A 27,774-nucleotide genomic window follows, 5' to 3' on the forward strand; every position below is an offset into this window, starting at 1 on the left:
ATTGTATTTTTATAACTGTAACTATATGCATTCATACATTTTAAAATTTTTATTGGCTCTATATAATTATACATCATAGTGAGATTCAAAGTGATAAATACATGCACACAGACACAAGAAAAAATGTGTATAATTAACTGTCAAAAATCATTATAGATACATATATGCATTTTGCATATTGTGTGCATTATAATTTCCTTAGGTTTATCAAGTTAATTAGTGAAAAATGCGCACTGCATAAGACTTGGCTTCAATAAGATATGAGAAATTTACACATGAGTTTCTAATACGTTCCCTTTAGCATTTGTCAGTTGTTTGATAATGCAATACAACTTTCATGAATTATTTTTCCCACTCTACTGTAAGAAATATTAATTTGTCATCATCTTCTTTTCCAATCAGTGTCATTTAGTGTGGGAATGAGCTATCCTAGCAATGTGTGAGTGTAGGAGGCCAGCCGGAGAGGCACATCTTGTTAGAGCACTGCAGCAATAATGTGCCATATCCCCTGTGGGTAGACTGACTCTTTGTTAAGCCTTGGGCCTGACAAATGCAAAGCATGTTAATACTTTTCATATATCAAACAGCAGTGATGGCAATGTTTGCTTAAGTTCTTAAACATGGATAAGATCAATTTCCAAAAGAAAGTCAAATCTTAGGAGTCATTCTCATCTCTATGTTATTTGATTTTTGTAAGAATAAGACACATACATAATATTGAACTTCCCATAATGTACTCACATGGCATTTCATTCTCTCACCATGACTCTTGACTCTTGTGGGAATATACATTTCTCAACTCACTCATCTTTGGTTGTATAGTTGGCAAAGTTCTTGCTTTTCCCCTAGAATTTTATTTCTTTGCTATGATGCCTGCTACAATCAATGGGCATATGGCAAAAGTAGAGTTGGGCACAGTATCTTGTGCTTCTGTTATTAACATGAGAAAATGTTTACCAGATAGAAAAAAAGCTGAGCATACCAAAGCCCAGACGACAGATGGACACAGGCCCAGACACCTGAGTTCAATGGCTGAATCCAGGCCCCAAGCTTGCTGGCAAAGAAAAATCAGAGTATCGTATCCCACCTAGTTTTAGGTGCTATATGATATTATATTATGGTGGTGACAATTGATTAAAAATATGGCCACAATTTGAAATAAAATCTGTTTATTCATATATTCAATCTTCTTTCTACTATGTTATACTTATTTTAATTGATTTTTAAATTGTCCAATTACTGCAGTTTTAATTAAAATAAGCCTTTGAAATATTAAGTTTTTAATTTAGCAAATTAAGGAATTAATATTTATGCCAAATATCTAAACAAACATAATAGTTAATTAGAATTAGAAATTAAGCTGAAGATCCTTGCTTTTTAAATTGTTTGTATATTCGCTGTTATCTTAGATTACTAATGTATGCTTTGAAATTCCTATCACAATGCAGCTATTTATAGTGATTCCAGTGACTAATAATGATATAAGAAGAATAAGCTAAAATAGTTAATTATTTAGTTAATTATTGCTTATGTGGCTGAATATATACAGTCAAATGACATTACAGTTTTTTTAAAGTTAAGCTTATTAGCTAACAATTCCATAGAGATGTTATAGTTAAATATATAATAAATGTAATGTGTCAGAATAATTGATTAATAAAAATATGATTTGTTTCCACATCTAGTGGAAAATTAGCAATTCAAACAATTCACCGGTTAAAGTCACCTTCAAAATGTGGGAAGGGAAATACTATGTTTAAGTTACTAGATATTTTACAAACTATTAAAAAATAGGAAAGTTCATGAATCTAAAGGTCAACTAAATTTTTGCCACAGGAGACCTTTCTATACAGAAACATCAGAAGAGTCGAGGGGAAATATTACAGTCCAGGCTCCCCAAATTTGGAGGCTTCATTAATTGTGCTCTACTTTAATTTGAGGACTAAATACCAGCATCCTAACAACAGTAGTAATGTAGAAGCCATCAGGCTCTGTAAAGGCTCAATATCACTGAAGCCATTCAGACAGAAAGTGTCAAGTCTAAAATTGTTGATGATCCTAGTTATAGTCTTCCTAGCTCCCAATAAAAGAAATTAAAATTTTCTCATAATTATGATAATATACTATACTATGCCTCAATATGTTTTTATAAAAGCTTTCCTGGACTATGATAAAAATATTCAAGAATATAAGAAAACAAAACATCATGAATATGTCAGGAGACAGCGTGATCAACAACAGTAGACAGAATGACCCAATGTTACAGATGGGATCGTCTAAGAGACTATATTTTTCTGTGCTTTCTCTGTTCAAGAAGGTAAGACAGAAGTTTGAAACTTTCACCAGTAAACACATTTGAGATAACAAATTATAAAATTTTTTCATTAGAAATTTTAAAAAATTACATTTAAAAAAATGTAGCTAGGGTTAACAACAGATTTGAAACAGCAAAAGAAAAATTAGTGAAATGAAAGATGGCTCAGGGAAAAAAATGTCTATAATGATGAGAAAGACAAATTTTGGATAAAAGAGAGAAGAGTTAGAGAAAAACATTTTCACTAATAACTATAAAGCCCTTCTGAATCCCAAACAGAAGAAAGAATAGACAAAAGATATATTTAAAAATACAATAAGTGAAGTATCTATTTAGTTCAATTGCAAACTAGAATAGCAATAATCAAAAGTCAAACAATAAATGCTGGCCAGGATGTGGGGAAATAACAACTCTTATACACTGTTGGTGGGGTTTAAAATTAGTGTAGCCACTATGAAAATCAGTGTGAAGATTTCTCAGATGACTTGGAGTGGAGCCACCATATGCCACAGCTATAATATTTCTGGGTATCTTTCCAAAGGAATTTAAGTTTTAGTATTATAGTAATATTATCCATGTTTATAGTAGCATAATTCATAATAGCTAAATTATGAAACTATCCTAGATGTCAATTCACAGATGAATAGATTGCAAAATTATGAAACATCCACACAATGGAATTCTATTCAGCAATCAAAAGGAACAAAATTATGCCATTTCAGGAGAATAGATGAACCTGGATAGCATTATGTTAAGTGAGATTAGCCAAGGAAAGGGTTATATGATTACTCTAGTATGAGGAAGGAGGTAATTGGGTTACCAGAGGGCCTCTTGATAATGTAGGCTAAACCTCAGTGGAGCATGGAAAGTGGTCCAGGGTTAGAAGAGGAGAAGAATGAGGATTAATAAAGAAATTATTACCACAAAAAATAGAAATAAAATGACATGAAAGGATGCTGAGTACCCAACTAAATTTATGAGGTTAACATAACTGTCATAGTAAAGCTGTCAAGCATGTTAAGAATTAAGAGGATACTTGCATTTTAATCATTCTTTAAATAGAAAAAATTCTGAATTTAATAGTAAAATAATCTCAGTGATGTGGTAATATTTGTAAGCATAAATGCCAGAACCAAACTATGATTTCCATCAAACAAACAACTAAGCAGAAAATAACAAACACCTTTTCAATCAGAAGTTAATGCTCAAAATGTCAGGAATCAAAAATCATCTCTTGCCAGGTGTGGTGGCACACGCTTGTAATCCCCATGCTTGGGAGGCAGACACAAGATGATCGCGCAGGTTCGAAGCCAGCATTGTTGGTTTAGGAGACCCTGTTTCCAAATTTTAAAAAATATAAAAAGTAGGTCCGGGAGTGTAACCCGGAGGTAGAAGGGTTTCCAGGAACCCCAGTTCCACCAAAATAAATAAATAATTCATCTCTTGAGGGAAGATAAAATAGCAACTGTGTACACAGCACATCTCATTAGCTGTAACAAATGAAAATCAACTACTGTAGTTGGGTGGTATATTCTGTATGTGTCTAATAGGTCGATTTTATTTAGATATATGTGACTTATTGTCACACATAACTTGTTTTTTTTTAAGTGGCTGCACCTAAATTTGTAGCATGAATGTTGACTCTTGTTATTTCCTCTTCCTGGATTGTTTCTTTTACCAGTAAAAACAACCTGATTTGTCTCATCTGGTAAGTTTAGGCTTGAAGTCTAATTTCTTTGATATCATAGTTGCTACTCCTGCTTGTCTTAGAGTTCCACTGGCATGAATTAACTTGCTCCAGTCCTTCACCCTTAGTTTGTGAGTATCTTTATTTGTAAGGTGTGTGTTTTGCAGGGAGCAGATAGATAATTTTTTGTTTTTAATTCATTTTGTCACCTCATGTCTTTTTATTGGGTAATTGAGGCCATTTATGTTCAGCATGATTATTGAAAGATGATTTTTAGTTCCTAACATTTTGAGTTTTAGCTTCTGTTAGAGGTAGTATTTGTTATTCTTTGCTTAGTTGTCTGTTTGATGAAAATAATTTTTTCTCTGGTTCTTTCATCTATTTCTTATTTCTTCTTTGCATCTAATCTCTTTGAATAATTTTTCTAGTGCTCATTTTAAAGACATAAATTATTTCAGCTTCTTTTTGTTGTGAATGATTTTTATTTCTCCATTAAATCTGAGAAATATTTTTGCTGGGTAGAAAATTTTTAGCTGCAAGTTGTTTTTTTTCCAGAGTTTGCATTATGCTGCTCCAGGCCTACTTGGCTTTTCTAACTTTGTTTGGAAGTCTGGAGTGATTCTAATTGGTTTGTCGCTTGGTCTTTTGCTTTTGTTGCCTTTAAGAGTCTCTCCCTGGCTTCTGTGTTAGTCATTTTGACTACTATGTGGCATAGTGAACCTTTTCTTTAATATTGTCTAAAGTAGGTACTATAACTTCCCCGTGCCTATGTATTGACCTTTTTTCTATGTTTGGTTAATTTTCTGATATTATTTCTTTATACATTCTTGAATTGCTCTTGTCTCTCTTGTGGACTGAGACAAGGCCCCGCAGAGCTGATATTCAGCATTGGCTTCTTGGCCTCTGCTGCATGGACAGTGGTGCCTTTCTTCAGTAAATTTTATATTTTGTTTTTATTTTAACTTCTTATATTGGGGTAAAGGTACCACTGGTGTAGCACACATTCAAATCAAAATTTCCAAAGAAGCAGAAGAATAATGCTCATATGTCTTTTGCAGTTCTTTCTTTCTTCTTCCCTTTCTTTTTTCTTTCCTTCCTTCCTTCCTTCCTTCCTTCTTTCTTTCTTTCTTTATTTGTTCTGTTTCCTTTTTTTTTTTTTTAGTATTTAGAACAAAACGTCAGGAATATGAGGGGGCTTTTCATTGCATGGCTTTTAATATTAATTATTTTAACATATTCATATGTTTAATCACAAAAAAATGTCCTTATGACATATATATGTGCATATTTGTTTCTAATTTAAGTTTCAGAGATTTACATGAAAATTAATTGGGGGAAAATTTGGGAAATAAAGCTACTCAAAGTGATTAATTCCAAGTCAAATGTCATATCTGAATGGTAAATTTGAATAAGAAGCAGGATTGTATTTTTATTTCAATTTCTTCAAGTGGCTCATATTTTTATGCACAGGGAGCATACTCTTGTTGTTACCTATTTTGTAAGTGAAATTTTTCTATTATGCATATATGTAAATGCTGAACCCTAGTTCTATTTCCTTAAATTTTTCATTTATATGATATAAATAGTAAGAAAAACTAAATTCTTTCTTTTGGCTTTTTAAAAAAATTTATCGTGAAAAAATAAAATAAAATAAATAAATTAAAAATAGGGCTGGGAGTGTAGCTCGGAGGTAGACTGCCCCTAGCTTCTATCCCCAGTACTGCAAAATAATAATAATAATAATAATAATAATTATAATAATAATTATAATTATTATTATTATTATTATTTATTGTGATTTTCAAAATTTGAGATGCTGAGATATGAAAATAAATTCTGTATAAATGATAGCATTAAAATTTTAGTAAATGAACAAAAATCCATAAAACTTGTTATGACTTGCATGTGATATATGTCTCCCAAGCACTTATTTGTTGAGAAGTTAGTCTTCAAGTTCTGTGGTATGAAGTTGACATGAGATTCTTAGGAGTGGGGCCAGGGGGATCAATGGTGCTGCTGACGGTGCTACCTCTGAAGAGACTGAGTAGTTTACCTGAGACCCTGGTTAGTTCTCATGAGAGCTGTTGGAAAAGAGGAAGCCTGACTTGTGTTTCTCTCTGGCATCCTTTCTTGCTGTGTGGTCTCTTCCTATTCAATTTGCTCTTGCCTCTAATACCATGTACCATGGTGTCATAAAACCAAGGGAACCTTATCAGAGGCTGAATAAGGCTTGGACTTCCCCTTAAAACTGTGAGCTGAATAAACTCTCTATTATATACTGCCCAGTCTTAGGTATTTAATTATAATAATGGAAATTTAATAAACATACTGGTGAACAACTATGATTTGTACATATAAATGTGTGTCATAGTGAGGCATGCTTGTAATTCCAGTACTTGGAAGACAGAAACAGCAGTGTCACTGATTTGAGGCCAGTGCATGGTGACAGCACATGATCCTGTTTCAAATTTTAAAAATAAATAACAGATCTAGAGGTATAGCTCAGCGGTAGATTGCCCCTGGATGTAATTCCCTGTACCACACATAAAAAATAATATTATATATATATATATATATATATATATATATATATATATATTTACAATGTTAAAATATTAAGCAGCTTTTGCTATTTATCCTATGTAGTATTTGGATTCTCATTAATGTCATTAAGAATCCTTATAAACCTGGAAAAAACAGAGTTATCAGGGGGTGCTATCTTTCAAGGAGCTGCCTGTATAGGTTTAAGGTAAAATTACTAGTGCCTGGAGGAATCCTCAACAGATGAAACCATTCAAGTCTTATGAGTGACCTCAGCTTTGCTTGATTTGAAAATATATATGAAGCAATTTGTGCTATGTCTTGAAAATGTCTATATTGAAAGAAAACAAAACTGAAGATGAGACAATCGTGACTAACCAAAAAATATAAGACTAAAGAATTTCCAATAGAATGGACCAGATAAGGCAATGCTATTAATGCAACTAAATAAATAATTTATTTTATTTTTGCATTTTACCTCAGAAATACTTGGTACTGACAGTTGATTATAAAAAATGAGACAAAATGAAGAGGAATAATATATATACTTTTTTATTGGTGTATTGTAGTCATAAATTTTAATGAAGTACAAGATGGTAGAGGCATGCATACATGCACACATCACTCAATTAGCCTTTACCCAATAAAATCTAAAAACTTCATAATCCATATCTTCACCATACAGACCTTATTGTTTATTCAGCGAAAATCCTCTATAGCCCCACACCTTTAATCATAATGGCCCATCTCTTCACCTGAGATTCCCAAGATGCTTTGTAAGCAGAGGATCCATAAGGAAGGCTTGACATTTGGTCAAGCTCAGGTGCCACCCAGTCACCACCTACTGAGGATCCTGAGGAAGTCCAGATCTCCATTCTTACCATTCATCCCTATCTACCTTCTCACAGATCTCCTATAAAAGGACTGTGAGACCTCAAAGGCGCTCTCTCCCTCTTGAGATAGCCCATGTTCTCCCTTGAAAATGTATTCCCATTGTTTAAATAAACCTCTTTTCTGAAAAACAAATAAACAAACTAAACTTTTAGTAATACTATATACCAAAGTATTTCTTCAATTTATTAATTGCATTTTTCTCAAATAAACTTCTTAAAAAATTGTGCCTTCATTATTTTTTATAATAACAAGTGTTCAGAGGTGGTTGCTGGAAAATTACCAAAGGCATAATAGCTCACAGTAAAATAAATTAGACCCACTTATAATATTTCACATGGTGAGGTTAGAAAGATAAAAAAAAAGTGATGACATAGATCTTGGAGTCATTCTTAAATTGAAGGAGCACTTATATTTTTATTTCTGGCAAAAATTTACAAAACTTATAGATTTTCAGTCAGCTGAAAAAGCTAACTGTACAACACCTTATTCTAGGCATGGGCATTACAACCTTTTCCCATCTTGACGTTTCCTTCTACTTGAATATTTTTCTATGTATGTTCTTTCCCAAAACTAAAGCCCTGTTATATCATTAAATGTTGTTTCCCAACATGTCACTTGCACACCCTGCCTCAAAGTCACCTGGGTTAAGATGGAAGGTTACAGGAACAGACCCAGTGTGTTCACAGAGTTGCAGATTCAGGTGCCAGGCTCTGGTGCCAGCCCTGGTTTCTCTACCCTAAATAAAGGCCTCAAAAACAATTGCAGTAGAAAGACAAGACTTTTCCCAAATGCTGTTTACCTAACATATCATAGACAGCCTCAAAATAGGAGTGATAATATGCCCTGGATGGAATGATAAAACACATAGATGTGTAGACATGGGAGTTCTCCAAAGTCAGTTGTTTTTTTTAATGAGCATTTTGATTATGTATGACTTTATGGGCTAGCCTGGGATAGCAACATTATTCATGTCAGAATTTCTACAAAACATACATTCTGCATTTGAAGGAACAAGTCTAAAAGTTAAAAAACTGAAATAATGATGTCATATATTGAGAACTTACATATGTTTTTCATTTAATTATAAAAATAAACTTAAAAGATGGCCCTTTTCCAAATATTCCTGATAAGAATACTGAAGTTTAGATAACACAAGTTGCTTACATCTGATAAGCTAAAGAGCATTTTTATAATATAACATATTTTTACCAAAACATAAGTATCTAAGATAACTTTTTCGTAAATTTTAAGATCAATTTTGAACAATAATTTCAAACCAAAGTTGATGTCGAGTAATAAGTTTGTAAATTGTATTTGATCAATAAGACATCATTTTTACACTGTAAATTAATTCATTTATTTTTCCCAGATTTTGAGTAGTGTTAATATTTTATCTTTTTATTATTTTTATTAATTTTTTATTGGTGCATTGCATTTATACATCATAATGGGGTAAAAAAACTTGTGTGGTCATAAGTGCACATATCACCCAGCCAGCCCCCACCCAGTCCCCACCTCACTCCCTCCCCATCACTCCCTCCCATGCTTGGTTTAGTGCTTGACTTCTATATGAATAAGTATATCATGCACTTTAAAGCGTTTCCCTCTTTCCCTGCCTGATCTTGTATGAAAATTAATTTAGATTCATTCGGAATACTGTAAGCAAATTGTGAAGATGCCTGAAACTGTGAGAGCAATTTAAAGTATGTCTTCCAAAAGTTAAGATATACTGAAACATTCTTATGAAAACAGTACCACAAGTTACTAAACATTACATATAAATAAATATTATCTTGCCAGAAATAGGTTCTTTTTAGTTTACTTGCATACATATTTTAAAAATCACTTTTTAATGTAATAAAAAATCCAATATATTAAATATCTTCAAAGTAATATCTTAAAATTATTATTTGCTAAGGTAGAAGTGATACTACTATTTTTGTATGGAATCAAATGACATTGAAATTATTTTTTATACATGACACAACTAAAAATTATGTGATTTAGTATTTTAAGCATTACTTTTTCTTACCTGTTGATTTACAGGAAAGTTTCTGTTGATTTTTTTAATCTGCAATGATAAATAAATAAATTAATTAATAACAATAACAAGTATAAAATAGCTCTCCCTAATTTTATGAAGGTATTCTTTTAGTGAATAAATATATTGACATTCCATCCTGACATACTGGTCACTGCATATAAAATAATTTTAATTGGCTATCACAATTATATAAAATTTCATATACAAGGATTTAGAAAAATGTTTCCATTTAATATTTCTTTTTATTTATGAAAAACCAAATGCCCATGTTTCCATGTAATGTTAAGAATATAGAAAGAATATAGAAATTCTATATGGAAATATAGAATTATATTATAGAATTATATATATATATAGAAATATAATGTCAAGAATATAGAAAGTAACTTTCTGCAGTTTATTTTTTTTACTTTGAAGTCATATGCTGTTGAATTTAACATTCAAGAAAATAGAGGAGATGGAATGATCCAGCATCATAGGTCAAAGTACCTATTACAAAGCATTTTCAGCCAGAATCCCAAATACTACACATTTACTTTAAGACAACTTAATGAATGATGTTTTATAAGATTTTAAAATGAATCTTAAAACATGCCTTCTATATTATGATGCCAAAGAAATTTTAAAAATTAAATAAAAATTAATATAATGTTTAGATAAATTATCTCATATAAAACAAGCTTCTGTTCAACAATGGTCTTGCCAATTAAAACCAATTATCATTTTTCACTGGAGTGATAAAGAAATGTAATTCTAACTACATATGGTATTAACGCACGTCCTACTGAATAAGAACTGTTTTCACTTATGTTTTTGGTTTACTATATTTGTGTTTTCTTTGTTTAGTTCCCTTTTGTCCTATTGATAAATATGAAATAGCAGACAACATCATGAATAAAGGCAAAGGTTGGAAAATCATCAAATTGCTCATCTGTAGTTATAGACTGGCCTGCACAGTATTTCTCAATTCAAATGTAAAATAAAAGAAACAGTGGAAAACATATATACTTTGAGAAGGGTTATGTACAGAAAGCCTATCCTTGTTACATTGATACTAGTAAAAATTATTTCAAAATCTTTTTTCCCTCTGGCAATTGCTCTATTAGGGATTTCTAAAACTCCTAGCACCTTAAACTAGTATCAGGAGCTTAAAAGTATCACTTCACTGAGTTGGACATAGTAGCACACACCTGTAATCCCAGAGACAGGTGACTGGGGAAGGCTGAGGCAGGAGGATTGCAAGTTTGAGGCCAGTGGAGATAACTTGGTGAGATCTGTCAAATAAAAATAAAGAAGGGTTGGGGATATAGCTTAGTGGTAAAGCACCCCTGGGTTAGGTATTCAAAAACACACAAACACACAAACATACACACACACACACACACACACACATGCACATGCACATGCACACACACACAAACACCTGATTAGTAAATATCTTTTATTAATCAATAAATCAGAAGACAATATTTATTAACAACTGTTGAAGTATAGTTTTTATTTTTTACTAGTACTTATAGATTGCAATAAAGATTATAACATTTAGCTGGCCATATGTAATCCCAGTACATGGAAAGCTGAGATAGGAGGACTGCAGTTTTGAGGCCAGGCTTAGCAATTTAACAAGATTCTGTTTCAATGTAAAAAATAAAATGGCCTGTGCCAGGCTTTCTATTCTTAAGCAGTTTTCTTTATTGCTATTACATACTGTTACTATGACTAAGAGAACAAAATATATAATCTATTTACTACCATTGTTCAACTATTAGTCAAGAATGTAGGAGTAAAACACTTAGATGGAAATAATTTAAAATGAGAAAGGTTCAAGAGAGAATATATTAATGACAAGTTAGAATGAGTAAACAGTGAAAAGCCAAAAGCCAGAGTAGTGTGTAAAGAATAATAAATATGTGAAATTTATAAATTTGCCTTTGGAAATTATTTCTATATTTTTCTAACATATGAAAAATAATAGACAATTACTGATAGTCAAGTACTGAATGAGTAACATAGTTAAAATCGCAAATTCTAATAAACTGTGTTCTTCTGGTTCAGCTGGTACCACCACAGCCTTTCAACTTCATATACCATTATATTTATTTTTGGTACTGAAGATTAAACCCAGGGCATTCTACCTATGAGTTAAACCCCGAGTCCTTTATTTATTTATTTATATATTTAATTTATTTACTTATTTTTTATTTCAAACAGGATCTCATTAAGTTGCTGAGGGGCTCATTAAAGTGTTGAGGCTGGACTCAAATTTGTGATCCTCTGTCTCAAGCCTCCCAAGAACTAAAATTACAGTTGTGTACCACCATGCCCATCTTATGTAATTAATTCTTTTTTTAAAAAAATGATTTACTTTTTATTTTTTTATTTTCTATAAGTGGAACATATTGAGAGTGGTGTACATTTACATTGTGCTTCATGTCCCTTTCCTCTCCAATTATCTCCCCCCCAATAGAGAGTGTCAAGGTTAATCATGTTGTATTTTTGCTATTACACATATTCCTATGTAGCTCCTACATTGAACAACCTCAGCTTTCTTCCTCCCCTCTCCTTCCATTCTGTTAAGGCCCACTTGGCTAGACCGGGATGGGGCGATGGTTCAAGATGGCGCCTAGGCATGTTGCCAAGTCATGAGGCTCACGAGGCTGGCAGTGCCCTGAGCCTGTGCAGTGAGCCCTATCAGGCACCCTATGGATGATCAGTGATGCAGCGCCTCGTGCTACCACCAGCCCGCCTATGAGAGGGTTAGAAATGTGCATGCCCTAGCTGTGGGAAGCTTGGGATTGGTGGGGTGATGAGGGAGGGGTTATGAGACTGATATATATTTGCCCGCTGTGCGCATTGAGGGGGAAGCATTAAAGAGGAAGCATCATCAACAGACTCGGTGTTTGTGTGTTCTTTCCCGGGGCTCTGCAGGACAGAGCCTTAGGACGCAACAAATGGTGCCGAAACCCGGGAACGCCGTGGGGTAAGTTTGGGACACCATTCAAGCTTTGCTGAGATTTCCACTCCATCATCTGGAGTCCCTCTGATATTACCACTACTCCCTAGCTTGGACATGTTAGAGAAGACATATGTCTCTTCTCTTTCTATGCTTGACTAATCTCACTTAACATAATGTTCTCTAGTTTCTTTCATCTTCTTCAAATGCTATTATTTTATTTTTCTTTATAGCTGAATAGAATTCCATTGTGTGTATTTCCCATAATTCTGCAATCCATTCATCTGTTGATGGAGATCTAGGTTGGTTTCATATTTTGGCTATTACAAACTGTGCTGCTATGAACATGGGTATGCATATGTTAATGTAGTTCTCTGCTTTCAACCCCTTTGGAAAGATACCCAGGAGTGGTATAGCCGGATCAAATGGTGGATCTATTCCCAGTTTTCTAAGGAATCTCCATAGTGGCTGAACTACTTTGCACTCCCACCATCAGTGTAAAAGAGTTTCTCTTTCCCCACATCCTCGCCAGCAATTGTTGTTGTTTGATTTCCTTATGCTTGCCACTCCAATTGGGGTTAGATGGAATCTCAGCGTAGTTTTGATTTGCATCTCCCTGATGGCTAGTGATGTTGAACATCTTTTCATGTATCTATTGGCTATTTGTATCTTTTCTATTGTGAAATGTCTATTCATTTCAGTTGCCCATTTCTTGATTGGGTTGTTTGTTTTGCTAGTGTAGAGTCTTTTGAGCTCTTTGTATATTCTGGATATTAGCCCCCTATAAAGTAATTAATTCTTATTTATAAAAATTTTGTGTTGTTATGTTGACAAAGCTGACCTCTCAGTGCCAATATTCCTGACTCTGCCTTCAAAGAAGCTGGGATTAAAGGCATAGACCACCAGCCCAAATGCACTTTATACTTAATTTATCTTATTCCAGGACCCTGAGAAAAATGTTCAGATAGAGTAAATTAACACTTTAAAACTGACATTCGTGATACTAATTTTTAGCAATGGAGTTATTTAAGCTTCTTTTCACAGTTTCTACTGTGTTTTTTGGTTAGTGGAAATGAGAAAGGAAACAGTCCAGCCACTGTAGTTGGGGTGGCATCAAGGATATTGTGGCAGAGCATGCCAGGGTGTGAGGCCCCAGCTCTTATGGCAGGAGAGGTGACAAGTTCTCCTTAGGGTTTTCTTGGGGATTCATACACACAAAATAATTACTTGTTAGAATTTTAAATTCATACACACCTAAATCCATGTTAAAGATGATTGTAACCTTTCCTAGAGTGGAGTAAAAAATATAAAATATTCCATTTTCAGGTTACTATATTAACATTTTAAAATAAAAGAATAAGAAAAATAGACATTTCACATCTCAGAAATGTTAAGAGCCAGTCTTCAACATTTAAAAATTTTTAACTACACCATAAAATTGAATAGAAAATACTACTGTTAAACTGATATATGTTGAATTACTTTTACAAAATGAAAATCAATATGTACAAAATACTGCATATTTATTACAAATGCATATAGTGTTATTTATTGGTAAGAAATTTTTCTGCAAGCTGGGCATGTTGGCGCACGATTGTAATCTCAGCATTTTGTAGGCTGAGACCGGAGGAGTGCTGCTCACTAACAGTCTTGGCTACTTAGTGAGGCCCTCTGCAACTTAGTGAGACCCTGTTTCAAAATAAAGAATAAAAAATAGTGCAGGAGGTATAGCTAGAAGGTAGAATGCCCTAAGTTCCATCCCCAGATCTGTGTGTGTGTGTGTATATATATACAAAATATATAAAAAGAGGGTTAAACAGAGGGTTAAAAAATAAAAGAATACACTATATTAAAAATAGTATATATATATATATATATATATATATACACACACACACAACCATAAGTTATCCTACTCCTATATTTATACATTCATATTAATTTTTGTAAGTGCAAACAATCTATTTTTGAATGTGAAATATACATGCATTAATATATAAGTATATATGTCAAAAGTCTTTAATGTTTTCAAAATTCTGATTTTTTTTTGATTAAGAAATTATATTATTTTTTGTGATACATTATATTTTTCAATTTATAAAACCTAGCTTATAATTTAGAAGTAATGAAATCAGTGTAATTCTTATTTTTAACAATATTTTCTAATATATAAAAATTTGAAAATCAAAAATGCATCAAAATGGATTTACTTCCAGGAACATGGCAATGTAGAGAAACAGCACATACCAGTCCTGCTGACACCCTATCTCTATTGCCTTAAAAACAGCATTCTTACAAAAGCCTGAAAACACCACAACTCTAACAGGAAAAAAGGTGGCAGGAAAAGAAGGCTAGAAGACTGATCAGAGAGCAGAGAAGAGGCCCATCCACCTAGCAGCTATGAGTGCCACAGCAGCACCATCTTGCCTCACTGTACCTGACTCCAAAGACAACAGGCAAACAATAAAACCTAATGTAAGTGGCTACAGATCATCAGAATTGTAAGCCATCAGTTCCTCCTGTGTAAACACTGGCTACAATTTCCTGCAGTGGTGTCCGAGCTCACCACACCCTCCAAAAATCCAGAGTGGCACTCAAAAACACCAGAAATCTGCTCACCTGCTAGCTGTGGGTGTCATGGTAGTGCCATCTACTGCACCCAACTCCAGAGATGAACAGGAAAACAACAAAGGACTTATAGTAAGCAGCTGCAGATCATTGGAATTGTAAGCCATCAGCCATCAGTTTCTCCTGCATAAACACTGGCTACAACTTGCAACTTTCCTTGTACATACCTGCTCTCTTCTCTTCATCCCTTTATTTTCTTTATCCCCTCTTATTTTCTCTTCTTTGTCTTGTATTAAATCCACTTCATACCACTATTCTAAAACTCTACACTGGTTACTAAAATACTACTAAATAATTACTATCTCTAATCTCTACTATATACTACTTACCAAATTCATACTTTCATTCTATTTGATCCTATCTGTGGCTGTATCCTATTCCTACATTTATGACTTCACTTCACTCCTCACTCAACCTTCACTGTTGAATACAATACAACTTGCCCTTGGATACACCACCTGACACCTAGAGACTGAGAGGAATCTACCAAAAGCAACAGATACAAACTTCTGAAATCATGAGGAGCAATAAGAAGAAAGCAATGAGTTCCCACTACACCACAATAACAAAACCTGACAACACAGAATTGCAAAGATCTCCAGAAAGACAAATCAGGAATATAACTGTAAAAATAATACAAGACTTATGAAAAAATTAAAGAATGTCTGAAAAAATAAAGGATGCAATAATTGAAGAGAATGCATCAATTCAAACTATAAAAAATCAATTAGACCACATGGAGTATAGAATCTCACTCCTAGAAGTTGATCACTCCCAAAACAAACACATAGTATATAACAGAAAAAACAATTAGACAGCATGAATTGGTCACTGAAGAAATACGGGCCAATTTTAAAAGAACTAACCTAAGAAAAATTGTCATAGAAGAGGATAATAGAGGGTGAAATCAAAGGGATCAACATATCCAACCAAATGGAAAATCTGAGAAAAATAAAAAACATTTTAGATAATTACAACCTTCCTAAAGAGAGTCAAGAAGATATAGAAAATTTCAACCAACCAATAGCAATCAAAGAGATTGAAATAGCAATAAAGATCTACCATAAAAGAAAAGGCCAGGACTAGATGGTTTCCAAGTTAATTTTATAAAACTTTATTAGGACTAATTCTGATACTTCTTAATATATTTTGTGAAATAGAAAGTAATGAAATTCTCCCAAATAAATTTTATGAGGCCATTAATATCCAAAACAAATAAAGACAGCTCAAGGAAGAAAAATTATAGGCATATATCATTGATGAACTTGGATACAAAATTGCTAAGCAAAATACTAGCAACACACATTCAAAACCACGTCACACCATGACTAAATAGAGTTCATCCAGGGATCAAGGTTGTTAAAATTACAAAAATCAATTCATGCAATTCATTACATAAACAGAACCAAAGAAAAACTTACATGATCATTTCAATAGACACTAAAAAAGCATTTGACAAAATCCAACATACATTTATGCTATCAGAGATTAGGAATAGAAAGAACATGCCTCAACATCATGAAGGTAATCAATCTACAATGTGAAAAAACTTTGAGAATTACCCCTAAAACTGGAACAAGACAAGGATGTCCATTATCACCACTGCTTTTCAATATAGCACTTGAGACTCAGGCTGGAGCAATAAGGCAAGCAAAGGGATACAAAGGAGTACAAATAGAAAAAGAAGAACTAAAACTATTTGCAAATGATGCAATACTATACTTAAAGATCTAACAAACTCAACCAAAGGACTCAGAAACAAATCTGCACATTTACAGCCAATTGATTTTTGACAAAGGGTCAAAAAACATACACTGGATAAAATAGCCTGTTCAACAAATGGTGTTGGCAAAACTGGTTAGACATATTCAGAAACAAGGAAATAAACCCACTTTCTCACCCTGCATAAGAGTCATGATGTACATTAACAAATATCAAAGTCAATCACTAAGCCAAAGATGAGAAGAAAGAAGGCGGAAGTAATAGGGTAGGTATTGGGTTAGGGCTAATTGGGTGATGTGTGCATGCTTGTTTCTATCATCTTGTACTCTATTAAGATGTATGACTACAGTGCACCAACAAAAAGTTTTAAAAAATGCATCATAGCGCCGGGTGTGGTGACGCACTCTTGTAATCCCCGTGCTTGAGAGGTGGAAACAGGAAGATTGCGCTGGTTCAAAGCAAGACCCTCTGGCTTAAGAGACCCTGTTTCCAAAAATAAAAAAGTATAAAATAGGTCTGGGAGTGTAGCACGGAGGTAGAAGGGCTTCCAGGAACCCCAGTACCACCAAAAAAAAAAAAAAGCATCATAGCAAACATTGAAATATAACAGCTTTATTTTTTTGTTGGTGCTTTTACTGGTACTTATCAGTCATACTACTTAATGGGGTGCAAGATGGTAGATGCATACATGCATGCATCACATATTTTGCCTTTCCCCATTTTTACCACCGAAATCCCTCCTCCTCCCTTCTTTTCATGTTTGGATTAGTGACTGACTTTGACTTGTGAAAGTATATCATGTACATTAGGGAATCCCCCTCTGGCATCAGTCTCAAGTTGCCTTATATTTTCATCTATGTTTTTTCTTTCAGTGTCTAGCATTTCTCCTATGAGCCATTTTCTCCCTAGTTTCCACGTTAGGGAGAACATCTGATTATTTACCTTTTTGTGACTGACGAATCTCACTTAGCATAATGTTCTCCAGTTCTATCCATTTTCCTGTAAATGACATAATTTTGTTCTTTATGACTGGATAAAATTTCATTGTGTACATTTCCACAGTTTTCTAACCCATTCATCTGTTGATGATCATCTTGGCTTGTTCTGTTGTTTGGCAATTGTGAAATTTGCAACTATGAACATAGATACTCACATATTAGTTTGGTATTTTTGTTTCCATTCTTTTGGGTGGATACCCAGAAGTGGTATTACTGGATCATATGATAGGATTATTCCCATTCTTCTGAGAATTCTTCACACTGTTTCCCAAAGTAGTCGCACTAATTTGCAATCCCACCAACAATGTATTATAGTTGCCATTTCTCCACATCCTTGCCACCACTTGTTGTTTGTATTTCAAATGATTGTGATTTTATTTAGAATTAGGTAAAATCTCAGGGTAGTTTTGATTAGTATCTCTCTGATTTTCAATGATATTGGACAATTTTTCATGTATTTATTGGTCATTTGGATAACTTCTTTTGTGAGGTTTCTAAGTTCAATTTTTTTTTTAGTTGTGAGTCTCTTGATTTCTCTGTATATTCTACATATTAGTTTTCTATCAAAGGAGTAGTTGGCAAATATTTTTTACCATTCAGTTGACTTTTTTCTGAACTTTTTGATAGTTTTCTTCACTGTTACTCTTCAGCTTAATGCAATCCCACATATTGATCCACTTTTTAATTTCTTGTGCCTTTGGAGTCTTGCTGAAAACATTTTTTTACTTATGCCTATATGTGAAAGTATTGGACCTATGCCCTATGCAAGAACCTGCAAGGTCTCTGGTCTAATTTTCAAGTCTTTAATCCATTTTGAATTAACTCTTGTGCAGGGTAAAACAATGAGAGTTCTTTCCATTTTTCTGCACATGGTTAACCAGTTGTTGCCAACTATTTGTTAAAGAGTCTATCTTACTTTTAGAGTATATTTTTGGCCCCTTTGTCAACAATCAACTGGCCAAAAGTGTATACATATGTTTCTGAGACTTCAATTTTGATCCATTGTTCTATGTGTTGGGTTTTGTGCCAATACCATGTTATTTTTATTACTATGACTTTGTAGAATACTTTGAAGTAAGATATCTTGAAGCTTTCTGCATGATTCTTGTTGATAAAAACTACTCTGGATATTTTTATTTTTTGTTGTTCCAAATGACTATAAGAACTATGTTTTCAAGGTCTGAAGAATCACCTTGGTAATTTAATAGGTAGATTACTTTGAGAAGAATGACTTTTTATGATATTAATTTGCTTATTTAAGAACATGGAAAATCTTTCATCTCCTAAAGTTTTTTTTTATTTCTTTTTTCAATGTATTGTGATTTTACTTATAGAAGTATTTTACCTCCTTCTTTAGGTTTATTCCTAAGTATTTCATTTTTGTGTGGTATATCATGAGTGGAAGTTATTTTCTAGATTTCTTTTTGAATGGACTTATGGACAGCATACAGGAAAACTTCTGAGATTTTAAGATTGATTTTGTATCCAGACACTGCTAAATTTATTGATCAATTCTCTATGCCTTTTGGATAAGTTTTTAGGCCGTCTAAGTATAGTATAATTTCATATACAAAGAAGGTTAGTTTTAATTCTTTTTCTGTTTTTACTCCTTTTATTTCCTGGTCTTGCCTTATTACTCTGGCTAGACTCTCAAATACTATATTGCAAAGAAATGGTGATTATAAACATCCTTGTCTTTTTTTCTGTTTTTAGGAGGAACTCATGCAGTTTCTCCTCATTTAATATGAGTTGGCTCTGAGCCTATTGTATTTTTCCTTTATGATGTTGAAGTATGTTCCTTCCATTCCAATTCTCTGCAGTGCTTTTAACATAAATTGTTTTGTATTTAATAGTGTTTCAAAGTAGTTTCTGATAATCCTCTAGATTTCCACACTGTTGGAAAAGTAATATCTTCTTTTTTCATTTCTTATATTTAGTAATTTAGATTGATTTTCTTTTATTTACTTTTTTTTTTTTGGTGTTACTGTGGTTCTACCTCTGAGCTATACTCCCAGACCTATTTTTATACTTTTTTTTTATTTGGAAACAGGGTCTCTTAAGCCAGCACAGCTGGCTTTGAACCTGTGTGATCCTCCTGTCTCTGCCTCCCAAGTGCAGGGATTACAATCGTGCACCACCATGCCCAGCTAAGTTTTCTATTTTTTATTCTCTACTTTATTGAATTTTGCTTATTTAAATAATTTTCTGTCTTATACTAGCTTTGAGGTTAGATTATTCGTGTTTTTTTAAATGGCTTTACAGTGTTTCATTTGTTTTTTTATTTGGTGAATATTTTTGTTGTTGTTCTTTTTATGTGGGCATTAAATGCTATAATTTTTTCTCTCTTAATACTGCCTTCAAAGTGTTCTAGAGGTTTTGATATATTGTATTTCTCTTTTTGTTTTATTCTAGAAATTTCTTAATTTCACCCCTTTCTTCTTGTATGAGCCATTTCTTGTTGAGGGGTGTGCTCTTCAGTCTCACTGTATTTATGTGATTACTCCGGGTCTTCTTATAGTTTATTTCTAGTATGATTTCATTGTGATCTAAAAAGATTCAGAGAAGTATGTCACATTTTTTGAATTTGCTAGTGCTCACTTTGTGGCTCAAGATGTGTCCTGTTTTGGAGAAGGTTTGTGAGCAGCTGAGCAAAATGTGGATTATGCTGGAATTTGGTAGAGATTCTGTATTTTCTAATAGGTACATTTGGTTTATGGTATTCTTTAGGTCTGAGGCATCTTTACTTATCTTTTGTCTAGAAGATTTGCCTATTGATGTAAGAGAAGTGAAGAAGTCTCCCAGTATTTTTGTATTGAGATCTATGTATCGCTTAATGTCACAGAGTTTTTTGTTATTTTTGTTTGTTTTCTTTTTGGTAGTACTGGGATGGAACCCCAGGGCATTGTACCATTGAGATACACTCCCAGCCATAGGTTTTAGCTTTTTTTTTTTATTTTGAAACAGGGTTTCATTGAGTTGCGAACGGCTTCACTAAGTAGTTGAGGCTGTCTGGTAACTGAGATCCTCCCATTTCTGCCTCCTGAATGCTGGAATTACAAGTGTGCGCCACCATGCTTTTCCTTTTTTAAATGTTTTTTAATGAAAGTGGCATGCTGAAAAAACATTTGATAAAAGCCAACATCATTTTTTATAAAAGCACTACAGAGAACTGGAATAGAAGGAACCTATCTCAACATCATAAAGGCAATCTACAATAAGCCAATGGCCAACATCATATTAAATGGTGAAAGCTTTGAGAATTCCCTCTAAAGACAAAAACAAAAAAAGGATGTCCATTATCACCATTTCTCTTCAATATAGTACTTGAGACTCTAGCCAGAGCAATAAGGCAAGAAAAGGAAATCAAAGGAGTAAAAATAGGAAAAGAAGAACTCAAACTTTCACTGTTTGCAGATGACATGGTACAATATTTAGAAAACCCAAAAAACTCAAACAAAACCTTATAGAACTGATCAACAAATCCATCAAATTATCTGGATACAAAATCAATATCAAAAATATCAGAAGCTTTTCTGTATACAAACCATAAACCTACTGAAAAAGAAATTCAGAAAACACTTGCACTCAGAATTTCACACACAAAAATAAAATACTTAAGAATAAACTTAACCAAGGAGGAAAAAGACCTCCAAAAAGAAAATTTTAAAACATTGAAAAAAAAGAAATCAAAGAAGATCTTCTAAGATGGAAAGATCTTCCATGTTCAAGGGTAGGCAGAATAAATATCATTAAAATGGTCATACTTCCAAAAGTGATCTACAGATTTAATGCAATGCCCATTGAATTACTAAGATTATTTCTCACAGACAGAAAAAATCAGTCCTTAAATTCATTTGGAACATCAAAACCTCCAGACTAGCCAAAGTAGTTCTCAGGAACAAAAACCATGCAGGAGGAATCACAATAACTGACTTTAAACTATACTACAAAGGCATTGCAATAAAAACAGCATGGTACTGGCACAGCAACAGATACATAGACCAATGGAGCAGAATAGAAGACCCAGAAACAAATCCACACACTTAGAGCCAATTGATTTTTGACAAAGAAGCCAAAGCCATACACTGGGAAAAAGATATCCTGTTCAACAAATGGTGTTGGCAAAACTGGTTAACAATATACAGAAGAATGGGAATAAACTCCATTTTCTCACCCTGCACAAGAGTCAATTCAAGATAGATAAAAAACTTGGATATTAGATCAGAGACCTTGCCGCTCCTTGAAGAGGGCATATGTCCAACACAGCAGCACATAGGCACAGATAAAAACTTTCTCACGAAACACCATAGGCACAAGAAACAATAAGCCGAATCAATATGTGGGATTGCATGAAATTAAAGACCTTCTGTACAGCAAAGAAAACTATCAAGAACCTCAACTGAGAGCCAACAGAATGGGAGAAATTTTTTGCCACCTACTCCTCCAATAGAGGACTAATATCTAAAATATACAAAGAACTAAAGAAACTCAATACTAAAAAACAAATAATCCAAAAATATGGGCCAGTGAACTAAATAGACACTTTACAAAAAAGAAATTCAAATGGCCAATAAATGCATGAAGACATGCTAAACATAATTGGCTATCAGAGAGATGCAAATAAAAACTACCCTGAGATTTCACCTAACTCCAACTAGAATGGCAATCATTCAAAACACAACAACACATGCTGGCAAGGATGCAGAGAAGCGGGAACTCTATAACATTGTTGGTGGGATTGCAAATTAGTGCAACCACTTTGGAAAACAGTATGGAGAATCTTCAAAAGAATGGGAACAAATCTACCATTTGATCCAGCAATTCCGCTTCTGGGTAGGTACCCAAAAGAAAGTAAACCAAACTACCAAACTAATGCATGTGTATCTATGTTCATAGCTGCACAATTCACTATCGCCAAACTATGGAACCAGCCAAAATGTCCATCAACAGATGAATGGATTACCAAACTGTGGGATAGGTACACAATGGAAGTTTACTAAGCTATAAAAACAAACACAATTACATCATTTTTCAGGAAAATGGATGGAAATGGAGGACATTATGCTAAGCGATATTTGTCATTCACAGAAAATAAGAAATCAGATGCTTTCCCTAATATGTGAAAGCTCAGGAGAAATGGGTCTTAGGAGGAACTCTAGAAGAAAAAGTAGATCCTATAGAGGAGCAAACAAGACAACCTAAATGAGGGGATGGGAAGGGGAAGAAGGAAATTCTCTAAAGCACATGATGTACTTAAACATATCGAAGTCAACTACTAAGTCAAGCATGGGAAGGAAGGATAGGGAGGGAATGGGGTGGGAATTGGGTAGGGGTTAAATGGGCAATGTGTCTATGTATGTCCACACAAGGTTTTTACCCCATTATGATGTATGAATACAATACCCCAATTTAAAAAATTTTAAAAAATTTAAAATAAAAAGAAGAAAGTGCTTGCACCTATGTTTGGAGCACAAATTTTCCTCTAGCTGTATTGTTTCTTTTACCAGTAATAAAATGACCTGATTTTTCTCTTCTGATAATCTTAGTCTTGAAGTTTAATTTATCTGATATCATAGTTGCTAATCTTGAGTGCCACGGGTGGTCTCCCACCGTAAACCTTGGATTATGAACTCTCCACAGGGCTTGTTCCTCAATCTCTCTCTGTCACTCTACCAGGTGGATGGTATCACTGGGCGCTGATCTAGTGTAAGTGTGGGTCTCCATACTTTCTATAGACCCTAAGCCTGTGTCTCTCCCCACCTATGTAGGTGGTGAGTGCCACTTGGACCAGAACCACTGAATATGCAGGAATCTGTGTTTTTTCAGATAGAGCTGGGTTGGTCTGACTTTTTCCTATTTACTGTGATGATCCCCAGAGGCCTTACTAGGGTGCTGTGCCTTGGCAATTGTAGGCTTCTGTTTGCAACTGGCCCTGGGGACTGTGTGATAATCTGTGCCTCCCTCTGTCTGACAACAGAAACCTTTGCAAACCACAAAGACTCAGCTGCCATGAGTCTATTGCTTTCTGCTCAGGTCCCTGCTGCAGAGCTGGGTGGTTTCCTGCAGGGATGGCTAACTCACTTCCAAAGTTATTGAGCATCGCTCTGGATCTCTAGACGATGTGGTGATCTTGGCTGTCACTGCCAACAGGTTCTAGCTGAGAGTCTTGGCAGTAGGATCTCTGTGGAGGGTGGATCAAAGGGCTAACCCTTACAATTAATGAGCTATAATGAGCTATAGCTGATTACTTTTCATCAAGTTGTTGGCTTTTTTCTGGAGGTCTACAGAGGCTGCAGTTCCCTGCAGTCTCTAAACAGTTAGGCAAGATGGTGCTGCGAGATGGTGCTGCCATAGCCCCTGCGGTCACATAAGTTCCCCAGGGAGGCAGGCAGGGTACTTTTCTGTCCCCTGTTATGTCTCTGGCTTTGTTTTTATGGCATTCCTTTTTTTTCCTCTCTCTCTCTCTCTCTCTCTCTCTCTCTCTCTCTCTCTCTCTTGTCAAGACACTCGTTTTAGGGCAATAGAGATTGAGTATTAGCACCAGTGAGTTGAGCTGCTTACCACAGTCACCACCTGGAAGCCTATAACTGTGATTTTTTTTTTTTTTTGAGGGTCTGGGGATGGAAGCCAGGGTCATTCGACCTCCAAGCTACACCCCCTGCCCATTATTTTTTTTATTTTTAAAACGGGTCTCGCTGAGTTGCAGAGGGCCTCACTAAGTAACTGAGGCTGTCTGCAAACCGCGATCCTCTAGTCTTGGCCTCCCGAATGCTGGGATTACAAGTGCCACCACGCCCGGCTTGATTTTTTTTTTTTTTTTTTTTTTTTTTGCTTTTCTTCTCTCAACCTCAACTCTCCATTCATTCATGACATTTTTAAGGACTAAACCACCTCAGGTTTCAGTGTTTGTGGTGTGTGTGTGTGTGTGTGGTTTTTCGTATGTGTGTGAGTTTTGTGTGTGTATGCTCAGATGTTCCTTACCATTTATAATGCAATTACATCATGATGAAGCCATTGTAAATTGAAAATTCATTTTTGTGCCTAAGCTAACAAATATCACAGCTTGGTCACACAATTACACTATAGATTATTGTGCCCATATCACTAGCTCAAGAAAAATTAATCAAATTTTGAAGTATATATTTTACTCAATTCATATTGCTTTGTGCCATTAAAATGTTAAAGCCAGGTGTGGTGGTGCACACTTGTAATTCCAGCATTCAGGATGCTGAGACAGGAGGATCATGGTTCACAGACAGCCTCAGCTACTTAGTGAGGCCCTCTGCAACTCAGTGAGACCCTGTTTCAAAATAAAGAATAAAAATAGGACTGGGGGTGTGGCTAGGAAGTAGAATGCCCCTGGGTTTCATTCCCAATGCCACAAAAAAAAAGTTGAAAAACCCGAAATGTAACCATTGTGAGCTGTGAAATATCCTAATATTTGCCAGTTGGACATAGGATAACTTCTTTTACATTTACAATAATCCTAAATTATAAATGAATTCTTGGTATAAAAATATTAGCAGTATTTTTTTTTTTTTTGGTGGGTCTGGGGATGGAACCCAGGGACATTTGACTCTGAGCTACACCCCTGCCCTGTCTTTTATTCTTCATTTTGAAACCAGGTCTCACTGAGTTGCAGAGGGCCTCACTAAGTAGCTAAGACTAGTCACGGACCGCGATCCTCTGATCTCAGCCTCCCTAATGCTGGGATTACAAGGGTGCGCCACCATGCCTGGCTAGCAGTATTTTTTTTAAAAGTACTTAAAATTATAAAAAGTACTTCAGTAAGATAGATTAAACTTTGTAAGATAAAATAATATTGAAAATGTTCATTTTAATTTTAATTTCTTTTAAGTAACCCATTATTCATATAATTGATATAGTGTTAAATTAGATATGCTAAACTATTAAACCATAAATAATATGTTCTTAAGAATAAAGTATGTTCCTAAAACAAAGTTTTTAAAATTTCTACTTTAAGAAACAAAACTAATTCTAAATTAGTATTTTGAAAATTCTGTATTTTTCACATCATCTTAAGTCTGCTCTTTAAATAATAAAAATAAGGGATTTTTTTTTTACCATTTTTGTTAGACTTCTTGGAACCCAATGGTATTTATATGTTACCAGAACAAATATTTATGTTATCATTTACCATGAAGTTAATGTCATGGTGAGCACTGTAAAGACAGTCTTTGTAAATGAAGGCTCATAGAGATAAAAGAACAATATTGCAGTCCGCACAATAAATGAATTGTTTATGGAGCACAATTACTGAGCTATTAATTTTCAGGCTATAAAGATAGCAGGATAAATCAGACTGAGATTACAAAGAATAAGTAATATAATACCACATCAAATGCATCCAGATGAATTAGAGCCTATGGTAAGGCTCTTATTCCACAACATAATATATAATGCATCACATATTCATCTCTGCTTGATCTGTAGAATATCAATTCTCACTAGCTAGTGTGGACACATTTTTGGTTTTCTTTTTTGGTCCCAGATAACAGACAATTAAAGTTCCTATCTCTGAAAATACTCTATCTATGGCCCAGAGTCTATACTTGGCAGGCAAAACCCTCTTTGGCAAACTTGGGTTCCATGTAGCACTGAGAGCATTCCCAGGTCCTGGCTCACTGAGTTATCTGGGGAGGTAATAAATGAGAGAATGAGAACTAAGAGCCACTGAGGCACCTGCTCCCCAGCACAGCACAGCAGAGTCCACCTCTCACAAGACCACAGAACCAAAGCAGATTCAGGTCACAAAACAAATAATTGATTCTTCTACTGAGAGCATTACCTATCAATTACCAAAGCAACGCTTGGAAATAATGTTTCTCTCCTAACAATGACTGAACCAAATGGATCCCTGTAGTCATTTGATGCTGGGATTGACTACTTCAGAAATTAGAGTCTCTTTGAGGTCTAACATGCTTGAATGGTTAGTGTATTAAAAACAGTAATTTCGGCCAGGTGTGGTGGTGCATGCTTGTAATCCCTGCGCCTGGGAGGCGAAGACAGGCAGATCGCATAGGTTCGAAGCCAGCCTCGCTGGCTTAAGATACCCTGTTTAAAAAAAAAAAAAGTATAAAATAGGTCTGTTAGTGTAGCCCGAAGGTAGAAGGGTTTCCAGGAACCCCAGTACCACACACACACCAAAAAACAACAACAACAACAACAAAAAAAAAAAACAGTAATTTCCTTTGGACGTTTTGTTTCTTTACTCCATAGTAGGTTTAGTATTTATGGCAATAATGACAACTCAAATATTTCCCAGGTCTTTTGTAGCAGACTCTTAAGATGAACCCTGTTTATATTGTTGGTACTGTTTCTTGCCCCTTAGGAACTTAGATGTTTTCTAAAACTTGAAGTAAATATGTGACTGTTGAACAACAATGTATATAACATTTACTTCTTTAGGATAACTCTCAGATATGAATCATTTTTTAAAAGAAGAATATTTGTTATCAGATTTTAATTATTTGTTGTTAAAATATACTGGCTATTCTATATAGATATGATTTAATCTAAGAATGGAGAACACAGTGGGTACCTTCTTGAAAGTGTAAGAAGACAAATTTCTGTTGCTTAAGTCTTCAGAAAGTCCTCTAAATCTCATAATAAAAATGCAAAGTAACCTTGAGCCCCTACCTATAAGAAAACCATCCAATACAGAAATTGACAGGGTAGAATAAAAAACATTGCAGGAATAAAAAAGAAAAAAATTTATTTTACCTTAACAAAAGAAATTTTATTTCAAAGGCAATAAAACATCTAACCTCCTAAATCACAAATCACCCTCCAAATATAAGAAAACTTCTGTGATTTTTGAGAAGAAAATTTATAGACACTCTGAGACATTATAGAGATGTACAGAGTAGAAGAAGTAGAAGAAAATTAATACCATGGAATAATAAGAAACAAATCTGGTTTGATGTGCTTGCATTAGGTAGTAAATGCATTAAGAGTGCACCCATAAGGTAA

General features: G+C 34.2%; 1 protein-coding gene across 2 annotated transcripts in view; it reads right to left on the bottom strand.

The window, feature by feature from the left end:
• Positions 1–27,774, bottom strand: part of SNTG1 (syntrophin gamma 1) — a gene marked incomplete at both ends in the record, with an annotated part of 256,536 nt that overhangs the window by 103,069 nt on the left and 125,693 nt on the right. For both annotated transcript variants that reach the window (XM_080694666.1, XM_080694665.1), the window contains one exon: positions 9,469–9,507. In XM_080694666.1, the coding sequence (XP_080550792.1) occupies positions 9,469–9,507 (39 nt within the window). The remainder of the gene's footprint in view (positions 1–9,468; positions 9,508–27,774) is intronic.

The sequence above is a fragment of the Muscardinus avellanarius genome (assembly GCF_963383645.1).
Source record: "Muscardinus avellanarius genome assembly, chromosome: 4".
NCBI classification, from domain to species: Eukaryota; Metazoa; Chordata; class Mammalia; order Rodentia; family Gliridae; genus Muscardinus; species Muscardinus avellanarius.